At 42.3% G+C, this 13,810-nt stretch overlaps 1 protein-coding gene across 1 annotated transcript; it reads left to right on the top strand.

The window, feature by feature from the left end:
- Window positions 1-8,617: 8,617 nt before the first annotated feature.
- On the top strand, window positions 8,618-13,189 carry LOC135460638 (uncharacterized; the record flags this gene model as incomplete). Its single annotated transcript, XM_064737543.1, has 3 exons — window positions 8,618-8,757; window positions 10,872-12,914; window positions 13,183-13,189. Coding segments are annotated over 3 exons (2,190 nt in total), but the record flags the coding sequence as incomplete, so codon positions are not given.
- Between the last annotated feature and the right edge of the window lie 621 nt (window positions 13,190-13,810).

The raw sequence follows: 13,810 nt of genomic DNA on the forward strand, positions 1-13,810 counted from the left end.
CCTTTCACTAGCTAGAGAGTGCCCTCGTGTCGGCTCCAGCTTTGAAACTTCCAGATGTAAGTAAACCATCCTTTCTATTTTTCCACACAAGGAATTGCCCTGGGAATATTGGCTCAGGACTTGGGTCCATACTGAAGGGCAGTTGCTTACTTCTCTAAGCAACTAGATGCAACAGCCAAAGGATGGCGAGGTTGCCTCAGAGCTGTAGCAGCAGTCGTGCTGAGTATTCAAGAAGCACGCAAGTTTACTCTATGATAAAAAATGACTGTGCTAGTGTCCCACACAGTGTCCGCAGTACTGGAAGTAAAGGGTGGCCACTGGCTTTCACCATAGAGGTTTCTGAAATACCAGGCCATGATGGTAAAGCAAGACGATGTAGAAATAGTAGTGACTAATATTGTCAACCCAGCTTCCTTTCTCAGTGGAAATCAAGGAGAAGCAGTACACAACGATTGCCTGGAGACTATTGAAGCTACCTACTCCAGCCGCCCAGACTTAAAAAACCCTCCTTTAGACAACGCAGAGACCTGTTTCAATGACGAGAGTAGCTACATTGCCAATATAAAGCGACATGCTAAGTATGCAGTGACCACATGCAGAGAGGTAATAGAATCTGGACCCTTACCAACAAGTACCTCTACGCAGAAAGCTAATTGCCCTGACCTGTGCCTTGGAAATGGCAAAAAGAAAGAGAATAAACATCTCTACAGACTCGAGGTATCCATTCAGAGTTGTGAATGCACATAGAGCCATCTAGAAAGAGAAGAGACTGCTGACCTCACAGAGAAAGAACATCAAACATGCACAAGAGATAATCCAGCTGCTGGAAGCAGTTCAGCTGCCTGAAAAGGTAGCAATTATGCACATTAAGGCACACCAAAAAGTAAGTTCACAATTGGAAGAAAGAAACGAGCTGGCAGATAGAGAGGCAAAAGAAGCAGTGAAAGATGAGGCAACTGCTGAAGGAGCCCTAATTCCAGATAAACAAATTTCCCTCAAAATAAAGCCAGAATATAATAAGAGAGATAGAAAATTAATTGGAGATCAAAGAGAGGCGTATAACCAAGAAGAGCGGGCTACCATTGAAAAGAAGCTAGTAATCCCTTCCCATATATTGTAGTCATTAGTAAAAGAAGAACACCAAAAAGCACACGGAATAATAGGTGTCCTATATACCTACTTGATTAAAAGAATCCTTGCTTAGAATTTATATGCCACTATTACTCAAGTTACCTGACAGTGTGATCTTTGCCTCCAGACTACCCCAAAAAATACCCTCAAGCCGAAACTCAGTCAGATTGGGAGAGATCATGATCCTAGACAGCAGTAGCAAATAGACTTTTAAGAACTCCCAAGGAAAGGGCGGGTATCCATATGTACTGGTATTGACAGATACATTTTCAAAGTAGCCAGAAGCATTCCCCACCAGAACTGTCAAAGCTCTAGAAGTAACCAGAGTATTATTACAAGAAATAATACCACGCCTCAGAGTTCCAGCCACAATATCCTCGGATAGAGGATCACATTTCATTTCCAAAATAGTGCAACAGATTAGTAGCCACCTAGGCATAGATTAAGATCTTCACACTCCATACCACCCCCAATCAAGTGGCCAGGTAGAGAAAATTAATCATTTGATTAAGCAGCAGATTATAAGACTGAAGCAAGAAGTTATTCTACCCTTGCCCCAAGATCTTCCACTGGCACTATTGCAAATTCAAACGAAACCTCGAGCTAAACACAAGTTGAGTCCTTTTGAAATACTCTATAGAAGACCATAGAGAACACAAAAGGCAATGTCCACCCACATTGGGGAGGTAACACTGGCCACCTACGTAGTGGCTTTAAGCAAACAGCTCAGAAAAATTGAGAAACACGTAGCTAGAACTCAGAGCAGAGAGTTAGATAAGCCAGAACATAACATACAGCCTAAAGATTATGTATATGTTGTCTCTTACAGAACAGCCTTAAAAACCACAGTAAGAAAGACCGTTCCAAATGCTTCTCACCACCTTCACTGCAATCAAAACCAAAGAGGAAAATGCCTAGATCCAGCACTCTCGAGTGAAGAAGGCCCCAAAAGCCCCTTAAAGAGTGACACTAAGAGACAATGAACTGAGATTAAAACTTACTCTAGCAAAATGAGTATATTTCTGTCAAAAGTAGTTCATACTTTCACTTACAAAATTGTTTTGTATGTAATTATAACTGAAGTTTTAGAACTAGAAAGTACCTCTATCCAAAGAGATGCTGGATAGCCTTAGTCCCAGGCTTTTAATCAGTATTCTAGATCCATGAGAGAACTTTCTGAGATAAAAGATTTAAACCTATCCACTGTAGTAATCCACCAGAATCAAGTATATGAAGAACAAGAATAGCAAGAACAAGAACTGTGGACACTTCAAGAGATCAGAAGAGTAGAAATCAGAGTGCCAGGTAGTCAATGAGACGGCTGATGAGAGACCAGATGCAATTAGTGTCTCAACCTCTCGTAGTGTACACAAGCACCAGGAAGTTTGTGATAGCCTAAGTGAATCAGACTGTTGTTGTAATTTCACCTTGATACAGCCTGTAGAAGTGACTTGCCTTTAAGCTCGTGATGCTATTGGGCTCTCATTAAAATTTAAAATAGACAGTGCACTTTTTACAACAGCAAGACCTTATACAACCCACACTAGGACTCAAATAGTTCAGAGCCAACCCAAACTTGAACCTGAAGTGTATGAAATAGGCCCCTACGTAGTGAGAAATGTAGGTGAACAACAACTGTTGTTCAATCCAGAATAGTCTCTCAAACGTGTTGAGTTGCTAATGCAAATTAACATCTCAAAAATCCAACCAGCTTGCTTCTCTTTCCTAAGAACATCTTTTGAAGGCTAGGCAATGTAGTTACAAAAACAAGTATACCTCAAGAGCAGAATAAGAAAAAATCTAACTGAAATATTGAAGACAAGATTAAAAGTTTTAAATAGAATTGATTCAGAAATACTAATAAATAAACTGGCCACTGCAGCAAGTGGCCTAAAAAAATTGAAGCAGCCTTTACAGTAATCTCTATTAGCATTAAGAACTAGTGAGTAGCAGATTCCAAAAGTACTGCCAAAGTGGGAAAAGGCCAGGGATCAAGACCACAAGTTCATATTAGAAGCACTTAATACAGTTCAAGATAACGTGTCTTTAGCTTTCAGTTGTATACAAGCACAGTTATAGATGCAAGCAACAGCAGCTCTGATTATACAGGAAGAGAGTGAAAGTAATTTTCCAGCGTAAATTCAGAAAATTGTCTGAGATAATGTGATTGATTTTGAAAGAAAGTTTCAATCCTGGTGGACTATGATAAATTTCACCTATAATCTTGCTTCTAATGTAGCCACTGCCTTTGTGCTTACCATACGTAATGCCACTGTTTACGTTATCCACCCCATCATTGCACTAAGAGTAAACCATGAAAAAACAGTACTCTTCCCTTTAGAACATAAAGTGTGAGCACAAAAGGTGAATAAAAAGTAGCAAACAGTAAACTTAGAATTCTGCATTGTAGTGAAACAATCAGGTTTGTCCAGGGCCCCGTGGAGAATCTAAATAATAGAATCCTGACACAGCAGCAAAGAAGCTTCCTGACTCCAGGGACATCCGCCCTGTAACCTATCCCTATAGCCATGTAAGGCAATATCTTGTTAACCTTACTATTGGTCTCTTATGGTCCTTGTAACCTCTTGCCATTGGTCAGGATTGGAACCAGGCCAAGGGTATAAAAGTAGCATACTGTACCCCTACTAACTCGGAAGAAGAAGTGCCGAGACCCTTCACGGACCCCTCCAATAAAGTCATACACGTGGAACAGCCAGCGTCTTCTCCTTCTCCTCTCTCTACCATCTGCTGGAGCCTTAAGCCAAGGGAAGCTACCTAGCAAGAAAAGCTGAAATCATAAGAGCTGCCTAATCAATATAAGAGCTGAATATTCCCTGCTTGCTAGGGGCTGACCTGCAGCCTTGGTCTGAGCGAGCTGGCTTCTGGCACTCAGTCCCCTTGGGGGCTGAGCTCTGGAGCTGTAATAGCTTGCCTAGGATAAGACCAATTAAGGCTCATTTACTGCATTACTAGAGAACAAATGAGATTCATTTGTGAAAGAAATACTATTAATGCCCAAGATGTGTGTTTAGACACTGAACAGAGTATTTGCAACTTCGAAGTTCATCCAGTCACTGCCCAGAAAACTGTGCTCGCATATACTGGAAAAGGGTGTGTGTGCCTGAGAACTGCCTGTGCTGCTGTAAAAATTAAAAGCAACGTTATTTTGTGTAGTAGAAACCATTCTAATTTTTGTATTTGTAATTTTGCTAAAATTATCAATTGTGATTTTTCGTACTTAGCCCCAGTGACATCCCTTCAGTTAATTAAAACCAATTATACAATGTATCACAAACTATCACCTACCCCTATTGAAATAGACCTTACATTAGTAAAACAATTAATTAAGCACCAAGACCTTCTGAGGATCTTGAAGGAAATCCAAGAAAGCGGAAAGAAAACCTTAATTACTGTCTAACATGATAAGAAAAAAATAACCAGTATTCTACAGAGAATAAAACAAAATGTGGGTCATCACTGATGGGATGTGATCTTTGAGTAGTAACCAACTGCAAATAGAATCTTTAATAAGTTGTGGCATTCCATTGTAGTTTTGTTAATATTAGTTGGAATAAGTTTAAGATTATCAATTATATTGCTAATTTGGAATTAGAGAATATTACAGCGAGTAACTGTGTTAACCTGCTTATCAAACGTACATAGTAAAGCATTAAGAGACACTTATTGTCGTAAAAGTTTGCATTAAGTAAAGGAATTTACTTATTTTCTAGAAAAGGGTGGAAATGAGACAGAATAAAAATTCTCCAGAGTAGAAATCCATTTCAATTTAAGTAAAATGTACATCTTTGAGTCTGTAGTTAAGAAAACATAGCTATGTAGCCTGACTGCAAAGCCTAAGCTCAGAGATACTGATTCAATAAAAGACAAAGATAAACAAGAAAGAGACAGAAAGTGATAGAGACAGACTGCTGTGAGAGCAGGTCAACCTGACCTAAGAATTCTTTCTGATAAAGAAAAACTAGTGGCAAATGTCATGCGAAATTCGTAAAAATGAATATGTATGAATCTATTGTGAAATTGTATGCATATGTATTGAAGAAAGAGATAAAAAGAGACCTGAAATTCCCAGAAGTACATGTCTTTTTTTGAGAAGAGCAATCTCCGCATGCGTCCAGCGCTGTAATAATAAACATTCCAGCTTTGCAACTTTCACAAAGTTGTAGAGTTTTTAGCTACCCCCGCAAAACACTTCCCTACATATTCCTACTCGGGATTTCTAATCGGGGCCACTGAGGAATGCGCATTGTCAGATACCCCTTGGCTCACCTGGAAACTCCATGACCCGATCTGGATTGAACAGTGGCCCCTCTCTAAAGCCAAACTGCCCGCACTACAAGCCCTTGTGGAAGAACAGCTCGCCAAAGGCCACATCGTAGAGACCACCAGCCCTTGGAACTCCCCAGTCTTCGTACTGCAAAAGCCTGGAAAGATAGGTGGAGGCTCCTCCACGACCTTTTCAAAATCAATGAGGTCATTGAGGACATGGGCCCCCTTCAGCCTGGCCTGCCCTCACCATCGATGATGCCTAGAGACTGGACACTTGCTATCATAGATATTAAGGACTGTTTCTTCAGCCTCCACTGCAGCCCCAGGATGCTCCATGGTTTGCTTTCTCCATTCCCTCTCTTAAAAGAGAGGCCTCACTCAAAAGATATCATTGATGTTTTCTTCCCCAAGGACTAAAAAATAGTCCCACTATATGCCAGTGGTACATTGCTCACATCCTGTCTCCTGTTCGGAACCTATTTCCAGATGCTATCATCCACCACTATATGGATGATATCCTGGTTTGTGCATCAGAAAAAGCTTACTCAGACAAAGCAGTTAAAAAGACCATCGAAACCATAGAAAAGTCAGGATTTGAGATCCATGAGGACAAATTACAGTACACCAATCCATGGACTTACCTTGCAGTCCAGATCCGGGAAAGGACCATTGTACCCCAGAAGCCTGCCATCCGAGACCACCCAAAAACCCTGAGAGACTTACACGGCCTGTGCGGATCCATCAACTGGGTACATCCACTGCTAGGAATTACAACAGAGGACCTTGCTCCCCTGTTCAGTCTTCTTTGTGGCAACAGAGACCTGGACTCTCCACACACGCTCACAACAGAAGCCCGAGATGCCATCACCAAGGTCCAAGAAGCCCTGTCTTCACCCAAAGCCCATTGCTTTGAGCCCAGCCCGCCTTTCCAGTTTGTCATTCTGGGAAAAGCACCTCGGTTCTATGGACTGATTTTCCAATGGGACACTAAGCTTCGATACCCTTTCCTGATACTGGAATGGATTTTTACAAACAACCAGCCTTCAAAGACAATAACCACCTTCCAAGAAATCATGGCAAATCTAATAAAAATGGCCAGAACTCGCCTCTGCTCTCTTGTAGGGTGTGAGTTCACATGCATATACTTGCCACTTACCACTGGGGACCTGGAGCATTTGCTCCAGACCAATGAAAATCTCCAGTTTTCCCTAGATAGCTACACAGGCCAAATTTCAGTTAATATCCCAAAACACGAACTTTTTAATAGAGATGGAACCTTTCATCTGACCCCAAAATTAGTCCAAAGTAAAACACCTCTCAAAGCTCTAACCATCTTTACAGATGGCTCAGGGTCATCCCACAAGTCTGTAATGACATGGAAAGACCCTCAGACCCAACAATGGGAATCTGACATCCAACTAGTGGAGGGATCTCCACAGATTGCAGCGTTAGCAGCTGTTGTCAGAGTCTTTGAGAAATTCAAAGACAAACCCCTTAATCTGGTCACAGATTCAGCTTATGTTGCTGGTATAGCTATGAGAGCAGAACATGCCCTTCTCAAAGAAGTTTCCATTCCAAAATTGTACCAACTGGTTTCTAAATTAATACCCTTAATCTCCCACAGAAAGTAACCTTACCATATAATGCATGTGAGGTCACACCCTGACCTCCCAGGTGTCATCACAGAAGAGAACAGGAAAGTGGATGCATTAGCCATGGCAGTAGAAACTGCCAATGTCCCTAACATCTTTGTACAGGCAAAGTTATTAAGCACATTTTTTCATCAAAACGTACCTGCCCTTATCAGAATGTTCAAGCTTTCAAAAGATCAGGCAAAAGCTATTGTTGCTACATGTCCGAACTGTCAAAACTACCAGATGCCATCTGTGGGGACGCGAGTCAATCCCCAAGGTCTGAACAGCTGCCAGCTGTGGCAGACAGATGTGACACACTTCACACTGTTTGGAAGGTCAAAATACGTGCATGCATCAGTCAACACGTTTTCAGGAGCAATATTTGCATCAGCACATCCAGGAAAAACTACATAGCACACAATAACACACTTCCTCCTCACCTTCGCTACCCTGGGAGTACCAAAAGAGATCAAAGCAGATAATGGACCTGCCTATACCTCCTGTAAGTTAAAAGAGTTCTTCAGTGAATGGGGAATAGAACACAAGACAGGCATACCTGCAAACCCCACAGGACAATCCATTGTGGAAAGGACACATCAAACCCTCAAAAAAGTCCTCAATCAACAGAGCAGAGACACAAGAATCGAATCTCCAGTTGAAAGACTTTGCAAGGCTCTCTATGTCATGAACTTCCTAAATTGAACAACATCAGAGCCTGACCCCCTAATACTTCACCACTTTGCAAATACTACCCGAGCATAGCTCACTGAGAAACCATCTGTGCTAGTGAAGGACGTAGAAACACACCAAATTTCTGGGACTTTCCAGTTGATTACTTGGGGAAGAGGGTATGTGTGTGTTCTACTACCATCTGGTCCAAGATGGTACCCAGGAAAAAGCATAAAACCTTACCTAGGTACTGCAAACACCACTCCCACAAACAGTGACAAGAATTCCCCTGAGCCAAACACAAGACCTCCTCAAAACCAAACCACTTCTGCCTGGAGACGAAGACATAACTGAATACCCACACGTGGAAGAACAGACTGTCCCATCACGCGACAGCAGACAAAATAGAAAGCTGAACAACATTCTGCTGCATCAAGCTGTTGGAAAAGAAATGAAATTTAGCAAAATGTTTTATTATAGTTTAGTTATGAGTTTTGTGTGAATTGGTTTGTAAAAATAATTTTGTAGCCGTTGATATTATGTGATTGAGTTTTGTGTAACCCTGGCAAGTAGCTTTAGAAACCTAATAAACATTAAGCCAGGGTAGGAGAGTAAGAAGACTAACCGGTTTGGGGATAGCATACAATAGGACAGGTAGAAGATTTATGATTTTGCTCGTGAACTAGGGAATGTATTACAAGGGTCCGTAGTTTGGCGAAGGGCCACTGTTTCTTGGAGACTTTGTTATGAATTGCTTGTGTATAAAAGGAAAACACCCATGTGTGAATTTTGGGGTTCTGTTTTTGGGGACGCTAGTCTGCAGGCCCTCGGGCCCTTCAATAAAGCGCCGCACAAAACTTATCCGAGTTTTGTGTCCTTTATCATTCGGGCAACAGTTTTCTGGCGACCGCGGCAGGACTCCGAGGGTTGCTGGGACGGTTCGCGTCTCGATCCACTCCAAGCCGGCGCCGAGCACTTCTCGGAGGAGTCATCGGGTCGTGCCCGACCCCCCGCGCCTGTCGGACGACTGCAGAAGGTAAGCCCGAAGGCGCTTTATATTGGAAAAAGGTGATAATTGGATTTGGTTTGGTGGTTAATGGAAAAAGCCTAGGCTCCGGCCATAAGACGTCTAGGGTACGCAGGTCCGGAATTCGCCTCCTATTGTTTTTTTTTTCTTGGGGAAGGACGGCGAAAAGGTATATTGGTTTATTGGGATTAAAGGTGGAATAGAAAAAAAAAAAAAAAAAAAAAAAGAAAAATTAAAGGCTGTAATATGATGTCTTTTAAAACTTTTAAAACTTTGGTGCAGGCCAATGGAAAAATACCTGGAAATACGCCATTAGGTTGTATATTGAAAAGGTGGAAAGGCGAAGGCTTTTCTCAAGAGTTAGATAAGAGCAAAATGATAGATTATTGTAACCGTTGGTGGCCTGAATATGAGATTGGGGAAGTGGGATGGCCAGTGAATGGTACACTGGAATTGGGGATAATGGAATCTTTGATGCACTTTTTAAGGAGGAATGAGAAATGGGATGAAATAGCATATTTAGATTTGTTTTTCGTTTTATATCGGAAAGAAGAATGGCAAAAGGAGTGTGGTATTTTGGTTTTACAGATGAATGATGAGAGCAGGTGTGTTGGATGTAGAGAAAGAAAGGAGCGTGATTTGTATCCCCCGATTGAAGAAGATTTGTCCTATTGTGTAGCACCTCCGAGGGGTCCGGTTGTTCCTAATGTACCTTTTGCTCCTCCTGCTGACATAACTATAAAAAGGGCATCTAGTGAGAGTGACAGTGATACTGAAAAGAGTGAAAGTATTAAAAGGACTCCGTTAGCAGAGCGGACTCGCCAAGGAAGGAAGGGGCAGAAGGGGCCACAGTTAATTGCGCCGTTAAGGGAAGCTGTGGGACCACAGGGAGAAAGGATACTTATAAAGGTGCCTTTCTCTCCAGGGGACTTGGTAATATGGAAACAATCGGCTGGAAGTTACCGGGAGGATCCCGAAAGGGTAGCAAGGGTGGTTAAAATGGTGATAAAAACTCAGAATCCGGACTGGAATGATTTACAGGTATTATTGGATACTATAATGGATTCCACAGAAAAGGAGATGGTTATTAAAGCTATGAGAGAAAAGGCTCGTGAGGAAATTAAGTTGCGACAACTAAATGAAACAGTTGATGAATTGGTGCCAAGTGAGGAACCCAGGTGGGATCCAAACTCTACGGGAGGAATAAGGGCTGTAAAACGATATCAGGAATTGTTGGTGGAAGGAATTAGAACAGGAATACCTAAGACTATGAATTGGTCTAAGCTGTATTCGGTCAAGCAGGACAAGAATGAGTCTCCGTCTGCCTTTTTGGAACGGTTAAAAGACACGGCTCGGAAGTTTACTAATTTAGATGTAGAAGATCAATCAGGGAAACTTCAATTGGCATTATTGTTTTTAGGGCAATCACAAGAGGATATTAGGAAAAAGTTACAAAAGCTGGAAGGGGAGGATACTCGGAATTTGGATAAAATGTTGGAGGTAGCATGGAAGGTATACAACAACAGGGAAAAAGAAACTGCAAAAAGACAACAAGCTAGTATTTTGGCTGTAATGCAACAGACAGGGGCAGGAGGAAAATTCATTAGGGGACGAGGTCGGGGAGGAGCTAATCGTGGACAGAGGGGGATGATGAGAGGTCGGGGAGGATTTGGGTTTGCACCTAACACGGGGAGGTTGGATCCAAACCAGTGTGCATTTTGCCGACAATTGGGGCACTGGAAAAATGAATGCCCGGTTAGAGGGGGGAATATGGGGTTAGTTGGGAATACTCATGTGGGAGGATTTACGGGAGGACCAACAGAGGCAGCTCAAGCACTAGTTTTGGGAAATTATCAGAATCAAAGCTGACTAGACAAAGACCTGAGGGTAGTTTTAGAGATAGATGGGAAGGGTCAGGAATTTATGGTAGACACTGGAGCTACATATTCTGTACTTAATAGATTATTAGGACCTTTGAGTGACACAACTGTACAGGTGGTGGGGGCAACAGGGAAGCTAGAGGAACAACCATTTTTACAACCTTTAAATCTTAGGTTCGGGGGGAAGGAATTGGATCATCAATTTCTGTATATGCCAAATTGCCCCACACCCCTTCTTGGCAGAGACCTATTGTCCCGACTTAATGTGAAAATAATATTTGAAGGGGGAAGGGTGAAATTGGAGATACCTGAGGAACAAATAGCAGGCATTTTTGTGATTAAGGAAGTAGATGCCTCTCCTATTCCAGAAGAAATTGAGCAGGCTGTAGTACCCTGGGTGTGGGAGTCGGGGGTCCCCGGGAAATCTAAAGCTGCCCAGCCAGTAAAAGTGGAACTTAAGGAAGGGGCCCGACCAGTGAGGGTAAAGCAATACCCCTTGAAGCTTGAGGCAAGGAGGGGAGTAGCCCCGTTAATTAAACAATTTTTGGTTCAAGGAATATTACAGGAATGTGAATCGGAGTATAATACTCCAATTTTTCCAGTGAAAAAGCCTAATGGTGAATATCGTTTGGTACAGGACTTGAGAGCGATTAATGAAATAGTAAAGGACATACATCCAGTTGTTGCTAATCCTTATACATTGTTAACATCTGTATCGGAGGAGTTTAAATGGTTCTCTGTGATTGATCTTAAAGATGCTTTCTTCTGCATCCCACTGGCAGTAGAGAGTAGAAAATATTTTGCCTTCGAGTGGGAGAGTCCTGATTCTGGGAGAAAGAGGCAGCTTACGTGGACCAGACTGCCACAAGGGTTTAAGCTCAGCCCCACTATTTTTGGAAATCAACTGGCCAAGGAGCTGGAGGAATGGAAGATAACCCAGGTAAAAATATCTCCATCCTTGTATGTAGTCCTGCAGTACGTGGACGACATTTTTCTGGCCACTAAGGAAAGGGACATGTGTGTGGAATTAACAATTAAATTACTTAATATGCTTGGCCAAGCAGGGTATAAGGTCTCTAAGGAAAAAGCTCAATTGATCAAAAATAGCGTTATTTATCTCGGTTGTGAGATCACACAAGGGCAGAGACGTTTGGGAGTTAACCGAATAGAGGCAATATGTGCTATTCCTTTGCCTCGTAACCATCAGGAATTGAGATCTTTTCTAGGAATGGTGGGATGGTGTCGACTGTGGATCATGAACTTTGGTCTCCTAGCCAAGCCACTGTATGAGGCCTTGAAGCAGCATCGGTTGGAATGGACGACACAACAAAAGAAGGCCTTCCAGGAATTGAAGCAGGCACTAAAGGAGGCCCCAGCCCTAGGACTCCCTGACCTGACCAAGGAATTCCAGTTATATGTAAATGAGAGGCAAAAACTGGCATTGGGGGTCCTCACCCAGAAGGTGGGATCATGGAAGAGGCCAGTAGGATACTTCTCTAAACAACTGGATTTGGTAAGTTCCGGGTGGCCCTCGTGTTTACGAGCCGTGGCAGCAACAATAATCCTTATTCAGGAGGCCCGGAAATTGACTTTGGGGGCAAAAATGAAAGTGTTTGTTCCCCATATGGTCATGGCTGTTTTGGAGCAAAAGGGGGATCACTGGCTATCATCAAGTCGAATGTTGCAATACCAGGCTATCCTGAGAGAACAAGATGATATTGAAATAAAGACTACTAACCATGTTAATCCAGCAGAGTTTTTACGCAGTGACCAGGAGGCTGGGGGACAAGTGCACGATTGCGTGGAAGTAATTGAACAAGTGTATGCCAGCAGACCCGACCTAAAGGATGAACCATTGGAAGACCCTGAATGGGAACTATACACTGATGGATCCAGTTTTGTTGAGAATGGGACTCGCTATGCTGGGTATGCAGTGGTAACATCGGATCAGGTAATAGAAGCAAAGGCTTTGTTACCTGGAACTTCAGCCCAGAAGGCAGAGGTGATTAGACTCACCAGAGCTCTGTACTTGAGCAAGGACAAAAGGGTTAATATCTGGACAGATTCTAAATATGCCTTTGGTGTAGTTAATGTGCATGGGGCGTTATGGAAAGAAAGGGGGCTTTTGAATTCACAGGGAACCAATATCAAGCACCGGGAAGAAGTGCTACAGCTACTGGATGCGGTACATAGTCCCAAAGCAGTTGCAGTAATGCATGTTAGAGGACATCAGAATGCAGAAGGAGAAGTTTACAGAAGAAATCAATTTGCTGATGTTACAGCACGGCAAGTGGCACGGGAAGTATGGACTCAAATGGCATTGGTACCGGTAAGAACAAATCCGGCTACCCCATACCTGAATCAAGAGCCCAAATATTCAATAGAAGATGGAAAACTAATAAACTTGCTAGGGGCACAGAGGAATCAGCTTAGGTGGTATGTTACGCTGATGGGACAAATAATGAAATTTATTTTGGAATCAGAACATAATAAATGCCATTGAGGGGCAGAAGCATTGGTAAAATTTTTAAAGAATGAGATAATCTCTAATCAGATGTTAACAATGGCAAAAAGAGTTAATGCAATGTGCCCGGTATGTTTGAAAAATAATCCAGTAGTTAGGAGACAAATACAAATGAGAAAGTTGCAAATTGGGCCACAACCAGGAGATTATTGGCAAGTTGATTTTTCTGAATTGCCTAGGGCACAGAGATACAGATACTTGTTAGTGTACGTATGTACGTTTTCAGGGTGGCCAGAAGCTTTTCCGTCTAGAACTAATCAGGCTAAGAAGGTGGTAAAAACCTTGTTAAAAGAAATAATACCAAGATTTGGAGTACCCTTAGGATTGTCCTCAGATAGGAGTCCACATTTTATAGCCGGAGTAGTGCAAGAATTAGCACAGATGTTAGACATAACCTGGAATTTGCATACTCCCTGGAGACCTCAGTCTAGTGGGCAAGTAGAAAGAATGAATCAAACTCTGAAAGGACAAATCAAAAAGATTTGCCAGGAAGCTAAACTGCACTGGCCTCAGGCTTTGCCTTTGGCCCTACTCAGGATTCGAATTAAACCAAAGGAAAAGGTAGGCGTAAGTCCATATGAGATACTATATGGCAAACCATATCATGCAACTGTATTAAAAGGGGAGGTACATGTGAGTGGGGATCAGGCAATTGCAG

The sequence above is a fragment of the Zonotrichia leucophrys genome, unplaced genomic scaffold, assembly GCF_028769735.1.
Source record: "Zonotrichia leucophrys gambelii isolate GWCS_2022_RI unplaced genomic scaffold, RI_Zleu_2.0 Scaffold_71_232695, whole genome shotgun sequence".
NCBI lineage: Eukaryota > Metazoa > Chordata > Aves > Passeriformes > Passerellidae > Zonotrichia > Zonotrichia leucophrys.